Source organism: Cinclus cinclus, chromosome 3 (assembly GCF_963662255.1).
Source record: "Cinclus cinclus chromosome 3, bCinCin1.1, whole genome shotgun sequence".
Taxonomy (NCBI): Eukaryota; Metazoa; Chordata; class Aves; order Passeriformes; family Cinclidae; genus Cinclus; species Cinclus cinclus.
The window spans coordinates 64,042,549-64,068,662 of NC_085048.1; the positions used below are offsets into that span (position 1 = coordinate 64,042,549).

General features: G+C 40.3%; 1 protein-coding gene across 1 annotated transcript in view; it reads left to right on the forward strand.

The window, feature by feature from the left end:
• The window catches only part of UTRN (utrophin), a 313,286-nt gene that overhangs the window by 17,659 nt on the left and 269,513 nt on the right, over positions 1-26,114 (forward strand). Inside the window, exons 2-6 of the mRNA XM_062490124.1 lie at positions 5,913-5,974; positions 20,986-21,078; positions 22,505-22,582; positions 24,314-24,406; positions 25,223-25,395. Of these exons, the coding sequence (XP_062346108.1) occupies positions 5,913-5,974; positions 20,986-21,078; positions 22,505-22,582; positions 24,314-24,406; positions 25,223-25,395 (499 nt within the window). The remainder of the gene's footprint in view (positions 1-5,912; positions 5,975-20,985; positions 21,079-22,504; positions 22,583-24,313; positions 24,407-25,222; positions 25,396-26,114) is intronic.

The following is a 26,114-nucleotide window of genomic DNA, read 5'->3' on the forward strand; positions in this document are numbered from 1 at the left end:
TCTCTTTCCATGCGCTGGGCAGTTTGTGAAATATGTGCTCAAATGTATTTGTTTTGTATGTGAAAGCTTCTCAGGGTTGTCTTTGCACACTGCTTGGTTTGACCCGTTGTTAGGGACCTATTGCAAGCTGCTGGAGTGACATGTGAGGTTGCTGGCTCTGGAGCAGCCTTGTGTACTGCCTGCAATTCTGGAGCAGCATCAGGACACTGCTTGCAGCTCTTGGGTTTGCACTGTCATCCCCTGGAAACAGCAGGGTCACTGGCTGACCGGCGTGGCTGTCAGCCTCTGTGTTGAGCATTATTTCTGTCTCCTGAGAGCTTGGTTATCTATACCTCCCTTTTAATCATCATTCCAATGTGCTGAGACCACAGCATGGCGTGTTAGGTTGCTTTTGTTTGGAGGTATGGAAACAGCTATTTTAATATTTTGCCAGCTGTGAGGATGCCTTTCTCTAAGTTATCAGTTGCTGGGGATTTTTTGTTGTGAAGTAAACACAATTTAGCTTAAACTTACAGTACACTTTGGTGAGAAACAGAGGGTGAGAAACGCCAGGTAGTAAGGTGCATGATTTATTTATTTATTTATGTTTTGTTTTGCTTATGTTTATATCCCGTAGTTTGATTCTCTACAGAAAACTTACAATATGGGTTAACTGCATTTTGTGTGCCAGTTGCTGTAGGCAGATGTTACTTTTTATTTTTTTTGTTAGATGCACTATTAATATAACTGGTTTTGCCTAACTGCTGGAGTTTGGAGAGAGAAGGAAAAGAAATCAGGGAAAGCTTTGTGCATACCGCTGATTGCAGAAATTAAAATTGCAGCACAAAGGTGAAAGTTTACAAGCAAATTGTGTGTTGCTGGAGCTATTTTTTTTTTCGACCACGGTGTTGCAAGAGATAATCGGCAGAGCAATTTCAACTTTTACTTTATGTTCCTTTAAAAAGACTAAGCATCTTACTTTTCCCCCCCAGTCCTTAAAAAAGGCCCAATCCAAAGCCGGCTGATAAAGATTATTCTGTGTTGATAAAGTTAGGGCCAGTACTCCCAAAGAGCTCAGGGGTGCTTCTGTGAACTTGGTGGTCACAAACTGCTGCTTCATGGCTTGCTTGGCTTCTTTTGCTTCTTGCTCACAGGGATGAAAACTATGCTGGTTTCCGTGCTCAAATTTTATTTTAGATGTTTATTTTGTGTGTTTTGCTACGTGAATTAGTCTGAGTTTGCCAAAGAAGATAGTTGCTCCCAAAAGGCTTTTTCTGTCCAGAAATGTAAACCTTTATCCCTCTTTTTGTTACTGTTGTCAGGGCTTCATAGGTGAGCTAGTCTTGGGTGGGGCGGTATCTTCGATAGATAGATAGATACTCCTGATTGCCTAAAGGCTTAGGCAAAGGGATGTTTCTAACTTACATTCCAAGTGTCTTAATTAAAACCCACGGGCTAATTCCTTCTTTTATTTCTAAATTCCTTTGCTGAGAAACTAAATAATGAGGTGGTGAAGGCAAATTTAAGTCTTCAAATGTGAATGTGAGATGACCCTGTAACTTGTGCTGGAGTTGTTGGGCAATTTCTGTACTTTATTTGCCAATCAAGTCTGTGCTTCTCCAGGGCATTTTCATTATAGTGCTGTTCTGCCAGCTGTTTTGGGTGTGATAACTTCTGTCTTTCAAAAGCTAAATAATGCAGTTCTGTCATGCAAGCATGTAATGTGTTTTGGGGAAATAAGAAAGCTCTCTTTCAGCATGAGACAGAGGTTGAGTAGAGGACAAACCACAATCCAGCGAGGCTTGCTTTTTACCTCCGTTTTTAGATAATTTCGATTCCTTTTTGCCCTCCAACATGATATTCACCAGGTAATAAATTGGACTTGAACTGAACTTGAACATCTAGTGTTTTCTAGACGCCCCAAACCAAATTAAGGGACAGTGTTGTGGGTGGAGGGGGTATGTAAGGCTACAGAAGTGGCTGTTGGGGGTGACTGAGTGCCAGGACACAGCCTGGGCATCTGATCACCTGAGATGGTTGTTTCGAGCGCACTCCGGTTGGGTGGACATACATCATCTTGTGTAATAGAAGCAGGCTTCAGCAAACAGGCATCCGGGATAGGAAGCTTTTCTTCTCTCTTTTGTCATCACAAGAGTTTAATTTTGTGTGTGTTTAGGTTTGTTTTTATTTCCTCTTAAAGGAACAAACTGTTCTGACATTGTCCATTACTGGTCCATTAAATGACTAGAATGCAGGCAGAGCCACGTTGGCCAGAGGAAGCAGTCAGTAGGTAATGAAGCAGAATTTGGCCCCAAGTCAGTCCTTGGCTTTTATTGTCAGGCTGCAGCAGTGTGAAGGGAAACAAATGTTTTAGCTACTTGGTGAATTTGTTTCTCACTGTGCTGTAACTTGCCGACATTTTTAATGTCTTGTGTGAGAAGTTGACTGGCTGGATTGCTGTGTGCTTTGCTGAATGGTGATACTGTGTTTTTGACTGAATGTGGCTAATTTGTTGTCCGAATCATAATGTCAGCCTCCAGGGGTTAGCCTTACAGACTTGTAGGAGTTTGTAGAAAATTGCTTTGAGGGATAAAATAACTTGTCAATGTTACTATGCAAGCACCAGCTTTTTTTTTTTTTTTTTTTTTTTTTTTTTTTTTTTTTTTTTTTGCAGGGGTTTAGAGGAGAAAGCTTTACAAAACTAGCTGTAATGGCCAGTTGCAGAAATCCTAGTTTCAGAGGCTTTTATAAAGCAAACATAGAAGCAGAGTCTGACTGGCAAGAGTTATCTATGGATTTTCTAACTGACCAAGATGTTTTAGGAAGATGTGGGTTGTGGGGGTTCTCATTCTTTGCTTAAGAAATAGAAAGGATCCTCTGCTCCTTAGGGGATAGTAGGGGTACATACATTCAGATACTTTTGTTCACCAAGTCTTTTATCAAGACTAAGTAGTTTGTGTTTATCAAAGGTGTGGGTTTTGGTGGATTTTTCTCCTTCCTAGTAAACCCTCATTTTTAAGAAAGAAAGGGGGCTGGAGTTTTGGTAAATGCTGTGTGTGCTACTGCAACACACCTAGCAGGAGCACTGCTACAAACTGGACTGAGGTGCTGGGGAGCAGCTGTAGGAGCAAGGCCTGCTGAGGGAGTCCTGGCAGGCTGAAGCTGCAGAATGCTGAGCAGAGCTGTCACCTCCTGCCATGCGTGTGCTCAGGAAGGGGCTGAACCCTCCAAGAGTCGGGTGTGTAGAGATCCTACTGCGCAGGATTTATAAATCCAGGACCCTTTTCATAAGTGTTGCTCTCCTTTTGTTTTATACAGTCATACAACTGTTTTTGGCCTCTCTGTTCTTTGCCTTTATCATGGTAAGGAGTAATAATCTTAAAATAATGTGATATCTTAAACTGTGGTGTTACTCTCCATTCTCACAGATGCTTAAGGAAGGAAAAAGGCAGATGGAGCCTTAGGAAAGAAAGCATCATGGTACATAGGGGTGAACTTGGGCATATTGGCACAAAAGGGGCAGACTGGTTAATGAATGTTATTTAAAAGAGAAACAGGTTTAAATCTCACTATGTTCAATAGAAATAGTATTTGCAGTTAGACCTAATGGAAAGCATTGCTCCAACAGTGGCAGAAGGATCAATCTAGTCTATTCCTGTGTTTTAAAAGTGGTTTTTTTGTTGTTGTTGGTTTTTTTTTTTTTTTTTTTTTTTATTTTGTTGAGTCTCATCTTGTTTGCCAGGCTCCTGTGAGATGGATACTTAGGATCTACCAGGAAGTTACTTGGTTCTGTCTATGTCTTTGATGGCAAGGAGCTGTATGCCACTGAGGGGAAAAGACAGGGTTAACAAGGTGTCTTAGGTAATTATACTTCCCTGAAACAACACCTTGAATTTAAACATTGTGAGCATGGCATGTTGTGCACCTGATACAGCTATCTTGAAGCTTGCTCAGAAAAATCTTTTCATTGGGCTGTCTTTGATGTCTGGTTGAGCTTGAGGTGTGATGCAAGAGTAGAGTTTGTTGGATCAGCTTTAGCTGCCAAAGAGGAGAGGCATAGAAGGGTGAAACAGTGGATCCTGGCTGACATGCACCTTTGTGTCCTAAGCAGGATTTTCAGCTGTAGCCGAAAAGAAGCCCAGAACAAAGGTTTTATTTTAAATGGATATGAACAATTTCATACAGTTTTAAGTTTTTCAACTGTCAGGACACTTCATCTCTTCCCAATGTGACTTCTTGTATCTGGACTGAGCTGTAGCCACTATTCCTTGCTGTTAGGTAAAACATACCTAATTGTTGGTTTCTGCGTGTAACAGCTTTTTGGCTAGCTATATTAGATCTAAATACATGGATAGTGTCAGCTTCAAATGCGTGTTAGGCCAGAAATGAGAAATGTTGAGGTCATCAATGTAGGAAATCTTATGGTGGTATTCTGTGATTTTTAATTTTTTTTAATATATGGATTTTATAGATAACTTTAGTGTACAACTGTCTCAATTGCTGCTGAGGTATATGATCTTGTAAGTGGTTCTTTTTTAATCATAATCTGATTATAGCTTCAGATTGCATAAATTTTTATGATTGTGTGAAGTAGAAAATTTGAGTTGCAATCTGGCTTTTTCTGTGGCTTCATTCCAAGTGCAGAGACAGTTAGTCTGAAAACCAACGTGTTTTGCTGCTTTGTGGTATGGATTCTGGAAAAATTGATGCCAGCTGCCACCAAGAGGTTCTGCAAGAGAGAATCAGATAGCAGCATTTTGTGGTTGCCTGAAAGGTATCTCAAGACTGGTGTGCCAAGAAGCTGATGGAATCTTGGAGGGCTCTTGGGGACTCCTGATCCGGGCTGCAGCTGTCCCAGTTTGCCTGGTGTAAGACACTGGCTGCCCTGGCTGTAGTTCGTGCAGGGATTTGGAGGTTAAAGCCTTTGACAGGCTGCATGTATGTATTTCCTTGTCTGCAGCAAGCAGATCCAGAAATCCATACTGGGTAAACCTCCCTTGTCTAGTCTGGTTGTCAGCACTTAGTTCACTGTCATTTAAGTACAGGTGGTGAAGCACAGGCTCACCTTTAGCTGTGCTGGGTGCAATTTACCCAAGATGTGTCCTGTGATACAGGCAGGAGTGTCTGTCCTGTGCTGGAGGTGACTCACCCTGGTTCAGTGGGACAGGCTCTGTAAAATTGCAGGTGACTCCTAAATGGCTTCCTTAGGTATCCTGGGAAGCTGCCTTCGCTCTGCACAGCTGGAGGCCACTGCTCCTCCCTCTGCTCTGACCTGCAGGTGTTTGCCTGCCCTTCCTCCTTGTCCTACTGGGTCCTTCTGGCTGTCTCCCAGACACTAGATGGTTGTACTTTGGTGTCACACCAAGAGGGCATCTGAAGGGAAGGGCTGCTCAGCCCTTCCCACACCTTAGCTGAACTTGTCTGTGACTGATCACTAACATGGTTCTGAACCTAGGTGCAAAAGCAGGCAGAGGGTGGGTAAGGCAAGTGCTTCAAGGGTTGTCCCAGCAGCTTTGCTACCACAGAGTCTATTATCTGCATCAGAAGCTTGAATGAGGGCCTCAGCACCTTTTGGAGTAATACATTCAGGCAAAAAGGTGTTGACAAAGTCTGTTAATTAAAAGCCCATGGTTTCATAGGTTGTTTTTCACCAGATGGTAAGCCTGTGAATTTTATGCATCAGAAACCCGCTTGGGGAGGTGCTGTGAGGCTGATGCTAATGCAAAGGAGCTGCTGTGGTTACTAGCAAAGGCAAAACATTTGTGTGACTCTGCAAGTACCAAAGTGTTGTGGATGGTTGAACAGTTTTATTGACAGATAAGGCAAAAAATTCTCCTGCTTCTCAGGACAGTGTTTAATGTGATCTGTATTGAACACTCTAGGATTAAGAAGAATGCATTTTCACTTATTGTTTTCTTATTCTCTCTCACCAGATGAACACAATGATGTACAGAAAAAAACCTTTACAAAATGGATAAATGCTCGGTTTTCCAAGGTAATGTTGTTTTGGATGTACTACTTTGTGTTTGCTTCACTGTTTAGTGTAATTTTGGTTAAATATACTTTGCTCTTGTTGAATACTCCAAGTGAAATGTCAATGTGTAGTGAGAACAGATAAAAATGCTGTAGTGTTTGTTTCCTCAATTCCCTCATGCACATAAACATTTGATACTATATTTTAAGAAAAAATGAAGATTCTGTCTGTTAATAAATAAGCATAGTTATTTGCATGAGCATGTCTGTTTGGTTTTGTTTAGTTTTGGTTTGGTTTAGTTTATTTCTACATGCAGTTTTCAGAGAGCATTGCAGTAGATTTTGAACTTTCATCACTTTGTTTACTTCATTGCTGAGTCAGCTTAACTCACTCTTCAAACCTCTAGTTGAAGCCACCTGGTGTTGCTACTCGAGTCTTGACTGAAATTTATATAATTACTTGCTCATTTTGAATTTTCCTCAGCTCTCATGCTGTGTATTTCTCATTTTAATTCTCTTTCTTGGCTTGAAACTTACATGGTTTGGGATGATAAAGGAAGTGAAGTTTGCTTTGGAATGCTATTTAAAGCCTGGTTTTTACACTGTTCTGCTGATAGAGAAAAATGACACTTTGCCCAGAAGATAAAGTGTCAGTGGAAAGTTTTCCTATTTCATAGTTTGAATGTGTGAAAGAATCTGGAATATTGTCAGGGAAAGCTCATGTTTTTTTCTGCCTAGTGTGGTGCTACAAATGGGGTAATTACTATTTTGCATGCTCTTACTGAAGAGCGGCATGCATGTGAAATCCTGAAAGTAGATATAAATATAAAATGGGGTGTGTGTTGTTGGTTGGTTCCCCCCACCCCCAAATAAAGCTGCAGTAATGCTTTAGCAATGAATGGCCGCTTCTGGAGTGCTGCCCTTCTGAAGTTCTTGATCAGTAACCTAAGGAATTTTTACCTTCCTTTCCTTCCTGTGCAGTAGGACACTGGGCAATGCAAGGCTTGTGGCCTTGGTTGAATCATTTTGGCTTAGGTTTGGTTCGGTTGAAAGCTGATATCCAGCACTCTTCATCCAATGCATTCTTGGCTAGTTTGCTCTTTAGAAGAGGAGTGTGTGTGGGTAGCTGATTGCTCTATGCTCAGCTTTTGACTGCTGCCCAGAGGAGTGGTGGTCCTGCAGGAGGAGCATTAGACAGGCCAGCATCAAGTCAGGGAAGAAAATGTGGTGAGAAAGAAAAAACTGATTATAGTCTTATAGCTGACATAAAGATGACATGAGCATGGAAATGACAAAGATGCTGGGAATGAATGACAGGCATACTGAGAATGTGCCAGGTGACTTACCTGTGAGTGCTGTGGGTACACTGTATTGAAGAATGTAAAATTGTTTTCAGTCGTTCTGCTTGTATTCACATGGATATATCCTATCAAGTGTCTTTCCTTCTATACTGTGGAATCAGGCAGATCCTGCTAAGCTCCTGGGTTTCCCTGGTGCAGGGTATGGTCAGATGCTCACAGGATTTGAAGTAGCTGTAGCTTTGTAACTCTGTAACTTCATGGCCTGTTAAACGCCTGAAGCTATGAAAGCCTTGTTAATGATTACAGAGACTCCTATAAAAGGACATACTCCCAATTGTGGCATGTCCAATTCAAAATTGGGCATGGCTATTTTGGTATGACAAGACACAGATTTATGAAGACTGGCATGTTCAAATTGCAAGGAAAACGATGGTGTTAAGTAGAAATCACCTCATGTAAGAAAGTCTAGTTTCAACTGTACCTTAAAAATAGAAAGGGGTTGATTTCAGTCCTGTTGTGTCAAAGTGTTTTTATGTACCAAGTCATTCAGGTTGTTTAAAATTCCTTTTATGTGAACTAGATTGATTAACTGCTTAGTCGGGTAGAGAGATTTTAGAGATTAATTCAATGTAATCTGACATTGCAGAAAACAAAATGGTGATTTAGGTATTTTGTGTGGAATTGCAAACTTCATCCCAAGAATTTTACTTGTCCTTCCGTGTTAATTACATTGTACTTGCCCTTCATTTAACCAAATAAAAAAATAATCTGTTGAACCTTTATAAACTAGATTAGCATACAGACATTGTAAAACTGCAATTGCATGGTGCTGAGTTTAAATCAGTTCAATAAGGTTTTACAGAGGATCTAGAAAGGGAGCAGTGTCTTTCCCTACTCTCATCAGAGAATAGGTAGGTGAGTAAAACACTTAAAGTATCTCAAGTGTGCTGTGAGGTGCCTGCTTTGGTACCCTGATTGGTGAGATAAGAATTCTTGGTGTAGTTCCCAGTACAGTAACCTGGTTTTGTGCTCTTGCTTTAAACTGTGCTAAAATGATGCCTTTTATTTGTGTGTGTTGTTTGTGTTTAAATGTTGGTGCCTTGAAATCAAGGCACCAACATTTAAAGTGGATCGAGTATTAAGGTCAGTAAATGTACTCAGCCAAGACTGAGTGTTCTCTTACACCTTAGGAGAGCTGTACACACTACAACTCACAAGCCTGTGATGGCTGTGTAGTCAGGATGTTTTGTTAAAATTAAAGGGAATAAAAGTTGATAAGAGAAATAGTCTGTTACCAAGCTTTAACCAATAGGGAAGTTTATACTCAAATAAATATTGAGGCAGAGCATTTCAGCATGTTTATAAAGCCATGTGATGTTTTTACTTACTGTATTTTTTCCATCGCTTTGTCCAGTCTAATTTCAAGAGTCAGATTTAGCTGTTTTCCTGTGGTATAGCCTTACCAATTAAAGCATCTAGTTGTATGGATGGCTGATATCTATTCTTTACACTATGTAACATTGTTTTCTATCCCTTTATCTCTTTCTATATTAATCTTCATTAATACTTACCAAATTCATACGTGTGTTACTTTCTGAACACCTTTCTGCAATGCAAAAGTGCTATCTTGTCACAGTGGTTTTTAGCTACAGCAAATAAAGGTAAACATCAGAACTGGCTACTAATTTTGAGTGCCTGATCTGAGACTTTAACTAAATTATCCCAGATGACTTGACATTTCTTTGATGTTTCTTGATTTAAAACAGAGCTCTTGATCCTTTTGACAGAATTCAGAGGGTTTATCTCTTCTGCAAACTCAATCAAACCATCCAAAATATCTAGTTGGTTTTCACATGGAGCTTGATCAGCATAAGATAGGGACTTGAAGATGATTATGTTGGTGTCAGCAAGAAGTCTCTTAATCTGGCACACAGTTAGTAATTGCTTGTAAAATAGTGTTTTAAATGATTCTGGTGACTTATATGGAAACTTGTGGCTAACAGTGGAATTTGAATTCAAGTCTGCAGGATAATTTAGTGCTCCAGTACTCACGTGTTATTTGTTTCACATAGGTAAAGGGAAAGTGAACAAAGATTTTGTAATCAACCCTAGTTTGTCCAAATATCTGAATAGCTTCAGTCATTATCTACTTACATGTTTTATTAGAAGGCCTGGCATTTTTAACTGCATCTTGCAGATCTCTGATGCTTCAGCTTGTAATTACAGTGCAAAGTACTGGATGAAAGCTCACACTTGCAACTCCAGAAGGTTTCTAGAAACTTGATAGGCACGTTAAGGAATTCGGGAGTCTTGTGTCCTACTTTAGAACTGTGCAAGTACAGTTCTTTCTGCCCTATTTTCTTTCTTTACTCCTATTCTCTGATCCTCTTTTTGGCATGTTTGTTTGTTTTTTCCTCCTCGCTTACTATTACAACCTCTCATGTCAGAAGTCTTGCCTGCCTGGCAAATCCTTGCAAATCTGGAGTTTGACTACCCTGCCTATTTCATATCCACTTTTGCCTTTGTCACTATATCCTTTTTTCCCATCAAGACCCATTTTTTATTTTTAAAGCTCCAGACTTGCTCCATCTGCCCTTCATTTCTCCTGTTCTGCCTTTACAGGACTTGATGCTTGTGTGGTCTGTCCTATTTTTTCATCTCCCATTGTCTCAGCAGTACTAACCTTGCCCTCCCTTTACCTTCTTGCAGGATTCAGTCTTTGCTGGCTTTAATTTTCCCATTTTCCAAGGTGGTACTTTTCCAGGTTTGCTTTCAGATTGGTTCCTCTCCTCCTCTGCTATTCCTGAACTTGGCAGGTGGAACACAGAATCAGTGCAAGAAACATGATTCCCTAACTTAATTTAGACCCATGGAGTCAGGTCTGTCACACCCTGTCGGAACTTACTGCTGTCACTCACTAGAGGAAATTTACAGATCCAGCATTGGCAAACTGGAGCTCTGTGTTTTTATCAAAAAATTTGTTTCTTCACTGTGTTTGTGAAATTTTCCCACAGGGATGGCAAGAAAAGCTTTATTGCTAGGAAGGTTGTGCTCTGCAAAAAGGGCATAAAAGCCCAGAGATTTGCAGTTTTCAATGAAAATGGCACTAGATTTCCCTGCCCCTCAGTCAGAAGTCTTGGGTATGGGAGACTGTTGAATGGAGTCAACTGGGGCATTGTTCTAAGGTGTCAGGAACTGCATTCAAAGCCCTTGGATGCCTGAGTGCTGGGCCTCCCTTTCCTTTCCATGATGTGTTCCCATTGCTTTCCAATCCAAGCTCAATTTCTTTTCTTTTCTTTTTTAATATACAGCCTTATACAGTCTTACTTGTGCATTTGCAGTGTTCTTGCTGCATGTGTTTGTGACTCTGCTTCTCCAGGTCCTGTGCTAGTGCCCTGACATCTATGTTGGCCAGCATTGACAGGGCTTGGAGCCAGGTCAGGACCTGCCAGTGTGAATAAAGCCAGACATCCCATACTTTTACAGCATCTTAAGCTCTTTTTGCTACCCTATGGTCTTCCCAAAAATATGTTTCACTTTAGGATTAAAGAAGAGGTGGAACTGCAGCTTGGGAGTGGAATGATTCCTCCAGGACTGAGCTCCAAGCTAGCCTTTGAGCAGGCAAGGGCTTAGTGTGGTGCTCCTGTACATTTCCTTGCCTGGGCTCTGATGTGTCCCCTCGCCTGGAAGGACACCAAAGAAAGATGAGAGAAGACAGGCCCGTAGGAGAACCAATGAGTTGTACTTGGAGTGCTTTGGAGTGTTGTGGCTTTATGTGCATCTTAAAATTAAAGCAATTAGCTCCTCATTATACCAGGCATTAATACACTTGTTAGCTGCAAAGTCTTCTTTTATTTTTGTGTGGTGTGCTGTGAATAGGTGTTTTCCTCAATTTCTGCTCCTTTATTTTCTTTCCTCTAAGGGTTGTTTTGTCAATAGTAAATGTCTGGTCCTGTACTTCTGAAGACATTTTGCAGCTCCACTGCTGACCCTTAGCAACTGTTATAAATCTTTTTAAAGGCAAAATTATACCTATTCATGGCAGTTAATTTCACACGACCTAAGATACCTGAGGTCAAAGACATTTCAGAAATGTTTTTTTTTTTGGGTGGGGGAAAGAGAATTATGGAGTTCAGTGTATTAGTCATGCAAGAAAAGAGATCAAAAAGATTGATTAGGCGTTTTGTCTGTCTAAGGTGACATCACCTAAGATAAGTGTCTAGTCCTTTTTGCAGTTCAGTTTTTGTGGTGCAAGCAAGGAACTACTCAGTGGCTGGTAAAATAGTCTACAGTATAATTGCTTCTGTTATTTTTCAATGCTGAATTAAACCGTAAAATGCAACTTTACTCAAAGATAGCCAAAGCTTAAAAAGCAACAGTCTTGGTGGAAAAGAAGAATAATCTGGGTGGAAAAGAATTATTGTTTGTATGAGCTGGCATTGAAAAAGTCAATTTTTAGTCTACTTCTTTCTTAGTCTCTTTATGAGAAGACCTTTTCTAGGCCTAGGGATATGTATTACCCAAGAAGCACAAACATAATATTTTCTTCTCTAATAGGTTATGAATTATGGTAAGGATAACTACTTTAAGGCATAAAAGCAATAATACGTAGCAGTCTGTGGTCTCTCCTAGATATAGCCACAGCAAAAATATTCCAGTTTTCTGCCTTCCTTTCAATTTCTGTTGCTTTCTGCTCTAAGAACAAGGTGTGGGCAGCATCTGCCTTGCTGGACTTGAAAGCCTGGTATAGCAATATAGACTGTAAGTATTGTTGATTTGGTCAATGCTCTGGGTTTGGGAGAGAGTTTGACTCTGATTCTTGGACTTGGTTATCATCCCAGTTGTTGGAGTGTTTGTGGGACCTTCTCAAGCACTAGAGCTGAACCTGGTAAAGGCACCAAAGCAAATCTGTTCCCTTACCTGTTAAGTCCTAATGAGGATAATTAACCTGGTTAGCTGGAATTTTTAAAGGGTCCAATTGAAGTTATTTGGCCTGAAAAACTATAAATAAAAGGATAACCTTTCAGTCTTAGGAGAGAAATAACTGACAGTGGGAAGCAGGGTCCCAACTACCCCTGCTGATATTGTTATGTAATGAGGCTTAATTGCAAGCTGAGGTTAGTACTGTTACATTAAGTGCATTATTATAACATAAGGCTTATGTAAATGTGTTAATACCTACACTGGGGAGAGAAAGACCTACAGAGTTGCTGATGCTTTGCTGTTCTATTTGCACTGATAGATCTTCCCTCCTTCAGTCATGTTGTCAGTCGAGTATTTTAGGTGTTCTGTGAATTGAACTATCTTTAGCTTTTTAGCTTTTCTGCTCCTTAAATTAATGTGTGTCATCTAGTAGAATCAAAATTTCCAGCATATCTCAGTGATGAGTATTTCTTCCCCTGCCACCCCCTGTTAGTCTGGTGTTTTAAATAGCTATTTAGTTGCTTGTAACTATTTTATTTTTGAGCACCAGTACTTGAAAATAATTTGGCCTATAAGGTATCTTCCTCTTATGATTGTAACTTCTTACTTGTTTTACTTGGTATTTGAAGTCATAGTTTTGGTACTAGTGTCATGTTGAGATGCCACAACTCCTTGGAAATATTCAGCATTGGGTAGAGTGTACTCAGTAAAAATATGTCTGTCACAGTATAGCTAGTATTTATGATGGCTTGTAACTCTTGCATATTAGTGGAAGGAGAATGGAAAAAAGTATCACATTTTAATAAAAATACTTCTGTAAACAATGTCTTTGGTCTTAAATTAGAAACTGGCAAGATTATTTGTTGACATGGTTGTGTACTTTATGCAATGACCTTTTGCTTTCTGATTTGTTTCCCACATTGAGTTCCCATGTGCTGGCCTTATGATGTAGCAGCACTTGACATGTTTCTTACTTGGTCTTGGTCATGATAAAGTGTAGTTCTTGCTCCTGCCTTGTTTGAGTTTAAACTGGGTACCATGAGTTCCCTGGAAATATACTTGAACATTATGAATAGTTCATGCTGTCATTTAAGAGCCCAGCTTGTTCAATATTTGCCCCTTCTCAAAGGAAAAGGGTCTTTGCAGTTCTACTACTTTGACCTATGTGTTGAGCATCTTATTAGGTGTTAAAAAGTGTCATATATTGGTTAAAAATAATTAGCTAAAACAACTCAACTTCATTGAAGTGACATTTGAAGATATAAGAATCTGATAAAAAAAATCAGTATGTGCTGATTTTTATGTCTTTTCAGGTTGTTTGGTGTTCTGAAGTGGCAGATGATGTAAATGGCCACCAGGGCGTTTTCCAGCACTGCTCTGAGCAGCTGGAACTTGTCTGCTGCATTCCCTTAGTGGCTGGTGAAGGTCATTGGTATGGTTTTATGAAATGTGTTACTTTCCTGGCGGCAGCCAATGCCCATTACCTGTGAAACCGAGAGGACCTTTCATCCTGGTTTTAATGTTGTGACTCCAAGGTCTGAATGAGTATCACTGAGGAAGACGTGAAATAGAGGTAGCTTATCTCTTATTCTTCAATCTCTTCAGCATTTGTTAGTTGAAAAAGTTAGGTTTAATAATGTAGCTTCAATAATTATTGATTTAAAGCAAAGATAAATTATCTGCTACAGGTAATTGATATGAGAAAATATCATGTTTCTACTTAAACAACTAGGTAGACATTTATACTTCTTTAATGATTGCGTTTGCATATAATTTCATGTTCAAGAATAAAGAACATAAATAGTCATGATAGAATGATAAATAATAGCTGGTGTTTGAAAAAAAGGAGGTTTTGTTCTGCTGAGAATTTAAGAGTCCCTTTTTCTCTCTAACTTGGCTCAGTTTGATACAGTTCCCCATTGGTAATAAAGGGACGATTAAGGATGTTCTATGTCGAACACATTCAAGAATGATCACTGTCTTGTAGCTGTGGTGGCTTTAGTAGAACAAACTGTAAGTGTTGATGGCTGGGCTTTTGACTGTCAGCAGCATTGGATGACTTAAAAAAAATCTGATCCGTATTTTGTTTGTATCTTCATCCATTTCCTGGGAACGCCTTCTGGCAAAGAGAAGGAATGATTTCTGCACAGTCATGTTGGCTGGCCTGGATGACCCCTCGTTGTGAGTAATTCTAGATGTACACAAGGAAGTGTGAGTCACCTTCTTAAACCTGATCCAGGTGGAGGGACTGGAAGGATGGCCAAAGGGGCATATAAGGGTCGATGGTATGAGGAGATCACCATGTCTGGCATCTTCTTCCTGAACAGTGCTGGTATCTTGCTGGAAAGTGCAAAACAGATGCCTGAGGTGCCTGGTCTTGTGTATGTATGGTAGCATCTGCTCTCCAGCTCAGAGATCATTAATAAATTGCTGCTTCCTCATGAGGTCAATCAACAGAGAAAGTGGTTTCTGCTGTGGATAACTAGCAAAAGTTCTATGTCTTCCCTCCCTTACTTTTGTTCACACAAAGGCTGGCAACAAATTGTGGGAATAAATGTAACGTGACGGATTAGATCTGGTTCTGATCCTTGCGTATGCCTGGTGGTTAATAACAAATGTTGTCACCATGCAAAGTTCATGAGAACACAAGCAAGCCTAGCCCACAGCTTGTGTACAGTCTCTAGCTTTTATTTTTTTACTTCCCGTTCTCTTGCTTTGCCTCACTTTCCCTTTCCTTTTTCCTCTTTCTCTTACACCAGCCCTGTTAAGTGAATTAACTCCTTTCTTGCTATCAGTGCTAATTTAAAGCACTGGGGAACCACCACTGCCTCTTTCGAAGTCTGTTAATTATGTTCTTGTCTGTTTTATCAAGCTCTTGTGTCTATTACAGTAGCTGTGTGTACAGCTCTGTTGGCAAAGCCTTCTTGAACAGGCTGAGGGAAAGAGATTTCTGCCAGGATTTTTGTGGTTTGTTTTTTCTGGTCTTGTGGCAAATATAAGCAAAGCTGAGAAAAACTACCTTCTGTTAACTGATAAAAGTGTTTGGTGAGGGGGTTGTGTATGCTTTACACCCTGAACTGGTGCAGATCTTCTGGTATGAAGTGTGTCCCTGCTTGTCCTTTATACTGTCTTTGTGGTGTAAACCAGACTCTGTTTTGTCTTTGAAAAAGGACCCATTAGCTGCCTTGTATTTGTACAGTGCTTAGCACAATGTGCCCTGCTCTTTAAGTACTTACCAACACAACTGTGACTAGCCTTTGCCCTTGTGAAGGCTCCGTATGGTTTGTCACTGTCACTCTTATAAGACAAGTACTTAAATTTCTTGATCCATTATGCTCAGTGATGAACTGCTTCTCCTTACAGGATGCTGGTGGGAGCTGAACTACTTTGTATTTGTGTAGTCTTTAAATATCTAGAAAGTGAGTAAAATGTCAGTTCTGAAAAAGAGAAATTTAGGTTGCCTGAGCATACTATATGCCAGATGAGGCGCTACAGAGAGAGAAATGCATGTTCTTTTTGCATACTGCAGATTGTCTTTATTTTTGTGTATCTGTGGGTACAGGCTTTATTTTTTTTCAGAAGGGCAGATTATTTTCTGGGTGTTAGGAGTGAGCAGTAAGGATGTGGGTAGGTATGGTGAAGGAAGAAAGATGCAGAGCTCTGTGCCTTACCTTCTGTCCTCCCCCAGAGCCCAGGCTCTTGCAGCAGCACACCAGCCTACCCCAGCATGTAGCTGGTGTCAGGGCTGCCTACTTTACCCCAGTGCAGTCTGCATGGGACAAGTGCTCTCATAGTAGTCAGACTGCTGTATCAGAGCCAGGGTTCAAGTGTGCTCCTGGCCCCTGGACTAGAAGTACAGGTCCAGCCTTGGAGGCCATGTATTGCAGCTCCCAGATTGCCCTTGCGCTGCCAGAGCAGCCTGCTTCACTAGGCTTGGTGGTGGGCACTGCTTGTGGAGTGATGGAGCTCTTCATGGGTTTTATCACAAAAAGAGGGTGATAGCAGCAGCCTGGCCTGGCTCAGGGTTGGCTCATGCCTGGCACAGGAGGGCATGCATAGCTGCTTTATCAGCATTGCCACAGAGCTTTTCCTTTTCATCATTGGGAAACTAAAGGTATGGGACTATCACTAGGGCCATGTAAAGAAATTATTTTCCTGCACCCCTCTGTTCTAAATAGACTTCATGAGTGATGTGGCTGTCAGAAGCTGGGATCTATATCTGTTCTGTTTGTATAAAGAAAGTAGAAGACTTCCTGAAGCACAGTGGGTTGCTGTCGAATGCATCCCAAGAAAGCAGTCCAGTATCCAGCTGCACTGGAGGACAGAGCAGTGATGTTTCTGACTGCAGACCATATGGTTCACATAACAGAATGCATTCACATTATCCTGCATAGAAATGTGTATTCAAGTATGAGGAAAATACTTGAGTGGGAGGAGGCAGTGTGAGCAGGGCAGGATGCAGTACCTGTGCACTCTCTGTTCTATTGGGACATCAACTGTCTGTCAGGGCTGGCTTTGTGCAATAATGGGACAGCTGAGGCTGCCTGGGTGGCAGCTGCCACCAGGTGTGTGCATGTGATTCAGGTAGGTGTGGGAAGCTGGAGAAGCAGGTTTCCAGCTTTCCTGGTAGGTGTGCTTCTGTGGAGGTGATGATGGGCTTGGTGGGGTGGGTGTTGCAAACCTTTCTTAGGAAACTTGAGTCACCATGCATGTGGGAAAATGTATCCTGGGAGCTGACTTCTTTCCCTCAGAGAGCATTTACTGGACATCACTAAATACGGAGGCTTTGTATATCTCTTTGTCTGTTTTCAGGATAGTGGATACTTGAGCAAACCAGAAATGAGTAGCTTAGATTGCAGAAATAATTTACTACTCTTCTGTTGACCCTTTAAAGTGATAGCAAAGCATGGTGCTCTGATGGCCAGCAAAATGGAAAAGTCATTCTCCTGAGAAAGCAAATCTTAATTATTTCCACCATCACAGCAAGGTGCATTGCGTAGGGCTTGAACATACCATGACCCGTTGAAATGAATAACTGAAAGCAGGAAGTAATTCAGCTTATTTTCATGCATATGAAGTAAGAGATGGAAATGAAGAAAGAAGGCTGTATCCTCTCAATACCCTTCTTGCACTGTATTAAATGAGGTATCTTTCTGCTTTTTCAGTAGTTCTGAATCCTTTTTTACTTCTGGACCTAAAGCAACAAATTAATTGAGGATATATGGCTATAACATTCTCAGTTTTGGTATTATATATGTGGTGCTGTTCTAATTATATATAATTAATTGTATAATTATAAAGGCTTTCTTTCTGTAGGGCTTTTGATGGTGTCTCCCACAATATAATTTGTCACTAAATTGGAGAGATAGGGGTTTCATGAATGAACTGTTAAATAAATGAGGAGCGGCCTAGAGAGCTGCATCCAAAGATTTGCAGTCAACTGCTCAATGTCCAAATGGAGATCAGAAATAAGTGCTGTCCCTTGGGGGTCCATAATGTGATCTGTAGGGTTCAGTACCACCAATGATGTGCAGTGGATTTGAGTATGCCCTTGGAAAGTTTGTGGATGACACCATGCTGAGCAAATGCAGTTGCTTTGCAAGTGGGAGTAGACATCACCCAGAAAGACTTCAGGCTAGAGAGGTGGGCCCATATAAATCTTGTGAAGTTCGGCAATGCCGGATCCATGGTCCTGGCCTGCACTTGCATCATGGCATTCCCCAAAATCTGTACAGACTGGGAGATGGATAGATTAGGAGCAGCCCTGCAGGGAAGGACTTGGGGATACTGGTGGATGAAGAACTGAACATGAGACAGCAATGTGTGCTTCAGCTCAGAAAGCCAAGCTTAAGCTGGGCTTCATGAAAAGAAGTGTGGCTAGCAGGTCAGTGGAAGTGATTCTCCCCTTCTACTCTTCTCTGGAGAGGCCCATACTTCAATGACTAAGAATTTTTTTTTAGGTTTTTATTTTATTTTTTTTTTAGGTTTTTGCTTTCACAGTGAGTGTTTGAATATTACTGCACCTAGAGACCTCTGCTAGCTCCTATTGCTTGCTTTTTTGGTCATATGAACAGTGTTATTGTGCCCTTAGCAACCTGTTTTTACTGTCTTCAGTGTGGTGATGCAACCAGATTTTACTGGCATCTGGGTTTATTGCACTGCGGCTGATCTCCTCCTGTATTACACATTAACTGTAGATGAGGCTTCTCTGCATCTCCATTTCTGTTATCCTGCTCTCTGGCTCATAAAATGACAGAATGGTTAAGGTTGGAAGGGACCACTGGAGATCATCTAGTCCAGCCTCCCTGCTCAAGCAGGGAGCCCTAGAGCATGTTACTCAGGATTGTATCCAGATGTTTTTTTTAACATCTCCAGTGAGGGAAGTTCTACAACCTCTCTGGGTAATCTGTTCTGTTGTGCAGTCACCTGCACAGGAAAGGTATGTTCAGGTGAAGCTTCTGTCAGTTTCTGTCGTGTTGCTCTACTGAGAAGAGCTTGGCTCCATCCTCTTGAGATGTTCTCTTCAGACACCTACAGACACTGATCATGTCTCAGTTGTCTCTTCTTGAAGCTGAGCAGGCCCAGCTCCCTGACACTTTCCTTGTAAGAGATGCTCCAGTCCCTTGATCAACTTTGTTACCCTTTGCTGGAGCTACTCCAGGGGCTTCACATCTCTCTGGTTCTGGAGGAACCCAGAACTGGACGCAGCACTTGTAAGTCTCACGCACACACTTAGTAAGATGTGGCCTCACTAGGGATCAGTAGAGAGACAGGATCACTTCCCTTGACCTTCTCACAGTGTTCTTCTCAATGGCCCCAGAGTACCACTGGCCTCCTTAGCCACATGGGCACACTGATGGCTCATGGACAGTCTGTTGTCCACCAGGACTCCCAGGTCCTGTCCACAGAGCTGCTTCCCAGCAGATTAGTCCGAGGCTATACCAGTGCTTGAGATTATTCCTCCCCAGGTTCAGGACTCTGCATGTGCCTTTATTGAATTTCACACTCTGAAGTTCCCCTCTGTCCATTTCTCCAACCTGTCAAGGTCCTTCTGGGTGGCTGCGTGGCTCTCTGGGCTGCCACTGCCACTCCTCCCAGCTTTGGGTCATCTATGAATCTGGTGAGGAGGCATCTGTCCCTCCATCCAAGTCGCTAATGAAGAAGTTAAACAAGACTGGGCCCAGTATTGAACCTTAGGGGACACCACAAGTGACAGGCCTCCAACCAGACCCTGTGCCAATGATAGTGACCCTCTGGGATTTGCTGTTCAGCCAGTTCTCAATCCACCTCACCTTTCATTTGTCCAGTTCACACAGCTGAGTTTGCCTACATGGATACGATGGGAGACACTGTCAAAAGTCCAGGTAGACAACAGCTACTGGTCTCCCCTCATCTCTCTAGCCAGTTTTCCCAATGTAGGCTCCAGTATGTTTTAAAAGCTTGGTTAAGTAGCTATGCAGCTGTGCAGCATCTGAATTATCTGTGAAAAGTATACGCTTTGAGAGGAGGATCGTACTTAACACTGTTTATCTGGTTGAAATTATGTTTAGTTATCTTTTTGTGGCTGTTCAATCCTGACTTTTTTTTGGTTTTGTTTTGATAGTTTTAGTAGTATCAAATCTAACTAAATGGAACACCTAAGAAAACCCCATATGAGTTTCGGGGAAAACCAGACATTTGCCAAAAACCAGGGTTTATTGAGCTGTTCAATTCTCTTCTTCTGATTTGTTAGCCAGTATCAGGCAATTACCAGCAGCTGTAGGGCAGGAGGAGATAAGCGAAGACAGGAGAGATCTATCCTAGCTAATTCATGTCATGTAAGTCATGTCTTTGACAGCCTTCTTTCTGGAGAGCCATAGTAAAATGTTAAAAAGTCAAGTTGATAGGAAAAGGCAATATTGGAGCTTTTTGTGGTACTTAGAAAATATTTTTTCTTCTCAAATTGGCACTTGAAAGGGATGCTGGAAGCAGTAGTTTAATTGATTTCTTGGCAGCCAACAGGTGGCTATTACAAAGCAAATGCACTTATTTTCTGGCTGGCTCTGTCTTCTCCCCCTGCCCTGTAGAACTGCCCTGTCCCGCAGTAACTTTCTAATGAAAGAAAAGATAAGATAGAAAGGAAGCATAGAAAAGTTTAGGATGATTCCACTCTCATCTGCCACAAGTCTTGTATAGAAAGAAATTTCTCCCAAAGAAAGCAAAAAATAGAAATTTATGATTTAGAGTAGCTCTGGATTTCACATTATGCTTCTTTTCCATGGTAGAGAAAGTGATTAATTTGTTTCAGTAAATATTATACCTTTTGAACTACTGGTCTTTGTAGAACAGTACCATCTTCTTACACAGGGCTCAATTCCAATTCATTTTATGTCCTTTTTTTTTCTTAAATCTGAGAGAACTTGTCCCAATAGCTTCTTTCTGAAAAGCCTCAGTCTCTTCTTCCTTTAGATGCAGCCAAACCAAAGCATTCCTTCTCAAATGACTCCTCAAACTTGCCAAGTTTTCTTTCTTTGCCATCTTTGCGTGTTAATGCACCCACCCTAATCGGAGCCAGGATGCACTGATTTGGTTCCTTAGTACAAGGCTGCTGATGCACAGAACTACAGTAATAGGGGGGAAAGGAAAAAAAATCAAACCCACTCAGAAAGGGAAGAGTTCCTTCTTGATCACTGTAGCAGTCCCCTAGCTTTCATTTACTACTTCTAGTGCCAAATAAGAATAAATTAAATGATACAAAGGAAAAAGTATCTGTTTTCAGGGAAGTTCTGCTTAAACACTGTTTTTATTACTCCCTTTGTTTCTTCTGCAGAGTGGGAAGGACCCAGTGAAAGACATGTTCACAGATCTCAAAGATGGAAGAAAGCTTTTGGACCTTTTGGAGGGTCTGACAGGGAAGCCTCTGGTAAGAGAAACATTGAGTCATAGTTCCATTTATTAAAAAAACCCAAACCAATGAATAAACAGAACACAAACTGAGCCATGTGATTTTATTTTTTAATAATTTATTAAAACCCAATTTTGCTTGTAATGTGTACTTGTTTTCTGAAGTTCCAGTGAAATTCCTGTGAGCTCCACTTGTGAGATACAGGGTCAGGCTGAAGCTTAACTGTGTAGCCCTCTCTTAAGGGTTTACATACTGTCTGGCAAAGCATGTAAAGCCAGTAGTGTTGTTCACATAATGTATGTTTTTAATAGAAATCTTTTTAAGGTCTGTTTCTGGATGGTCAGGTAGACCTGTGTTCAGCTGGATCTTTGTGGGCTTCTAGCAAGCTCATGGAAGATTCCCTGAAGAAAAAAATTTAAAAAGACAACAGATAGTAGGTAAAAATCTGCATCTCCATTGAAAAATTTTGTCTACAGGCAGGAAAAGGCTGAAAACTGCTCAAAATGTGTTTGGGAAAGTGTGTGTGGCTGAAAACTCTTCTTTTGCTAACATTAATGGCTCTTCAGAAAGATTAATGAAATATGGTAAAACCTGTACCATTACTTGGAATTAAATTCTTGATTTCACTACTTATAATTAGCCTCAAATTTGTTTATGGACCATATGAGGAACCTTCAGTCATATAAAATTTCACGTTTGTTTTTTAAGCATATGTGTTTTACTAGTACTTTTAATAATTTGTGGTGTGATTTGAAGTTTTTTTGAGTTTTTTTTGCTTCTTAGTTGATTACTGTGTTCCAAGTTCAGCTCTGTGCTCTTGCAGTATGATCACTTTCTGCCACAGGAATTAAATTGTGGTGATTAAAAGTAAATGGAGTGGCAGGTATTGTCTAGAGTTGAAGGGTTTTTTTTTGGTTGTGGCGTTGTTTTTTTTTTATTTCTAAGTTTTATTTATTTATTTATTTATTTAATTTGCTCTGATATTTAAAGGAAAGGAAAGCCAGGAAGTGTAACTTCTTCCCAGTATGCAAAGATTTAGCAGGCTTTCAGTGCCAGAAAAACAAATTGCTGCTTGTTCTCTCTTGGGAGCCAGAAAATTTCAAGTACTCTGGCAAATGTTCAAAAACCTCAGATTTTCCCCAGGAACTCTCCCTCTGCTTTTGCATTACCAGTTTATAGTTCTGTAGATGCTGGGAATAAAAATTTTGCCCTTACTTTAGATGAGCTGAAACACATTTTGAATCCAAGGCCTGCCCTGTGCCTTGAATTGGGGAATATTGTTCTGACCAGTTTTCATTTTGAAATTGTTGTGGATGATCTTGTTTGCTTTTTTTTACTACTACTAAAAGAAAAAAAAAGTTTAAATATTGAGAGTTTTTCTCTAATTTTGTTTGCTATGTCCATTAATTCTGATATTGAACTGATTGTAACTTTTTGTTTTCAGCCTAAAGAACGAGGTTCCACACGAGTACATGCCTTAAATAACGTCAACCGAGTACTGCAAGTCTTGCATCAGAACAATGTAAGCTTGTTTTCCCACAACTTTTTGAGAGATTCTTTAGGTTTTTTTTGGTATGCAAATGAGTTCAGAATGCAGAGAATAAAGATTTTTCATACCTAAAATGAGACCTCCTTGAGATGGGTAAACTGTTCATAGTTTCTTACATGAAGTAGAATTTGTCCAGCAGTTTTGTGAGATCTTAAAATGCAAACTTAATAATGGTATGAAACCACTAATGACAAGACTCTGCTTTGCTGAGATGTGTGCAGCTCCCAAGAAAAAGGGCCTTGAAGCTTTACTTCATCATAGCTGATGAACGCAGTAGGACAAAAAAATAATTTCCAGTAATGCTGCATAACTTGGGCAGAAATCTCTAAGAGGATAGCAGGTTTTGTGGCTCTGTCCTGCTCTCCGATTCCAGGAGGTCTTTTCATTGACTTCTGTCATCTCTGTGTCAAAGGTATAATGTTTCTAATTTGCTGCTTTGGTAACTGATTAAAAGAACAAACAAACAAAGAGAATCAAATCCTCCTTGAAGAAAAATAACAATAATATTTCTTAGGTTTAATATTTGTTTTTACTGCCTGCAAGACAGTAGTTCTATACTAAAGTGATTTTAGTTTTCTTCCTTTTTTGACAAATAGTTCCTGATAAGTGTGCTCTCTATATTTAGAATTTCTATTTGTGAATGTTGGGTCATTAAAATAAGTTAATATGATCATTTTGGTGATAAAATACGTCAAAACCAAGGAAACATGGGCATATTTACATGAACTGCTGACTGAAGAGTGATACCAACATGCTGTATTATACTGCAGTTTCCTCTCTGTGTTGGTGGACTAGTGTCATATTTCTTGGAAGCAGACAAAGCTGGCAGTAGGTTGTTTTTGTTCTTTGAGGAACTGTAAATATTAACTTTTTAAGGGATAAATAATGAGGTTTTCAGCTTGAAATTGATTTATTCTATTAAAATAATAAATGAAACAATACTGAATTGCAATAATTAATTATTTCTTCCTTAAGCTGACAGCATCTGGATTTCTGGAAGTAAACAGATGGTCTTAGTTAGTTGAAGGTGAAGGTCATGTATTTGATTTATGTCCACTGCTTAACTTCATTAGAAAGTGTGTGTGTGTTACAATGGAGAGAAAAGGCATCCACTGAGAAGTAATAGTGTTCTGTTGTTTGAGAGTTTGTGGGCTATGCAATATTCATAACTTGTGAAATAATTTATGAAAGTGTTTAAATATATATTGCAAGCATCCGACAAACCTAGGGTGTAGGTGATCAGTTGATCCTGTGACTCTCATCCTTTAAGCAGAATGGTTTCAAGTAAGAGAAGTCAACTTTTTTGATTTGTCAGTCAAGTTGAAAAATAAAAATAACTGAGGACCAAAGTTGCTTAACTTTTATTTTCCTGTAAGATCCTTCACACTTGCATTTCTGTTGTTCAGTTTTGACTGCTGGTATGCACCTGTATATTTAGAGGAGAGAATAAAACTCTTAAGTGGAATATCTTCTTTGGTGCCATCTTTTGTCATGCAGTTTTAGTAGTTAATATTAAGTTTATTTAAGCAGTTGTCATGACAAATTCAGACGAACAATTCTTCATCAACTCTGTTTTTCTCTTCAACTACTTTTTGTTTTGGAGCACTTGATAATACTTGGCTGCACAGTCAGGGATATGGGGTGGGGTTGTGACTTGGAGCTGTGATAACAGTGTTTAATAGAGAGTTGATTCAACCTCTCCAGGTGGAGTTGGTGAATATTGGAGGAACTGACATCGTTGATGGAAATCACAAACTGACGCTGGGGCTGCTGTGGAGCATTATCTTGCACTGGCAGGTGAGAGGCTGCTGTGAGATCTCTTCCTTTCCAGGAGTCATGTACATTGTTCTGCTTTGATTTTCACAGACCTTCCCAGGCTTTTGGTGGCAGAAAATACTGCTTCTATTTTGGGCTGGTAAATAAAGGCAGGCCAGTATTTGGTTTCTGCTTGAAGTCTATTGGCTGTCTCCCATGATCAGTGCTCTCGTATGTGCCCAGTTGTGCTCAGCTGCTCAGTTTAGTTCCTGCTGGTGTGAGTTGCAGAGAGGCTTTTTGGGCTCAAGCATTGTATTTCTATCCCTTCCTCAAGGGCTTGAGGCAGGTAGTGTTTTACTCTTTAGGTAGCTGTATTTGTCTTGCATCTTACAGTTGCTTTGTAGGTGTGTTAGTCACATAGATGGAATTGCTCCTGGTTTATCCAAGTGGCTGGGAAGATCATTGAATTAACTTGGAGGGACTTTGGTAGCTGTGTATAACTAGTAGCCAAACAACAAACTACTGTTGTTGGATGATCAGGTATCGTCTTCCTGGAGAAAACCTATACAAGCTGTATTTTTGGAGTTTGCTTACTGGTGGAACCACAGCACAAGGCAGTGAGGAATATTATTCCCTATGGTTTGAGCAGACAGCACTAAGGAGAGTGAGAGGATCATAATGTAAGAGTAATGTATCATTATTACACAAAGCGTCACTGGTTCTTGTAATCAGTAGAGGGCAAAGATGGACTGAAGACTGCTATTCCCAAATTTCATGTGAGGAATTGGAGTTTGATTCATAGCTGTTTATGGGGAAGCCTTTCCATGATTTGTGAAGTAAGTTGTTGCTGTCTTGAAGGTGAAGGATGTCATGAAGAACATCATGTCAGATTTGCAGCAGACCAACAGTGAGAAGATACTGCTGAGCTGGGTTCGGCAGTCCACCAGACCTTACAGTCAGGTCAACGTTTTGAACTTCACCACCAGCTGGGCTGATGGACTCGCCTTTAATGCTGTGATTCACAGACACAAGTAAGTGGCAAACAGCTTATCTTTGACCTAGTGAAGTAAACAGCTTTCTTTCTGTGTCATCATGCTTGAGCATTTGACAGCTTCTAGCCTATTTCTTCAGTGATTCATTGTCCAGGAGTTTTGTTTGTCTTTTTTTGTGGTAACAATAGAAATGGTGGGACATTGCCAGAGCCTTGCAAAGGCTGGAGCCAGGGCAGGAGTGTGACACTGAATTCCTGCACATGCACAAACACTTGCTAATTAGAGTGGATTTACATCCCACTTGGTATGCATTTTACAATGAATATATTGAAAGGGTCTCTGTGGGGAAGGGGAAGCTGACAGTCTCCTTTACCTTAACTACCTTCCTTCTACCTGCCTTCTGCAAATAAAAATATTTTTTTTCCATTGGAGGTTGCCATATAATTTCAATAAGAAGATACAGAAGCCTCAAAATGAAGAAATGAGAGATTCTGTAGCTTTTCTAGTGTTTTTTAATATATCTTGCTTGAATGGAAATGTATGCAGTTCTTTCAGGAGTGCTGTGGGGCAAAATATCAAACACTTCAGGTATCTGTAGAGTATCCTTTAGTTTGTTCATTATACTTTATAAGGAATAGCATTAAAGTTTCTTTGCACAGATCTTTTGTGCTCTTTCTGATTTTTTCAGAACTCTTCAGAAGTTTAAATAAATAACCATTTCAGATTCTATTAAAGTTGCTTACTTTTAAAAATTTCCT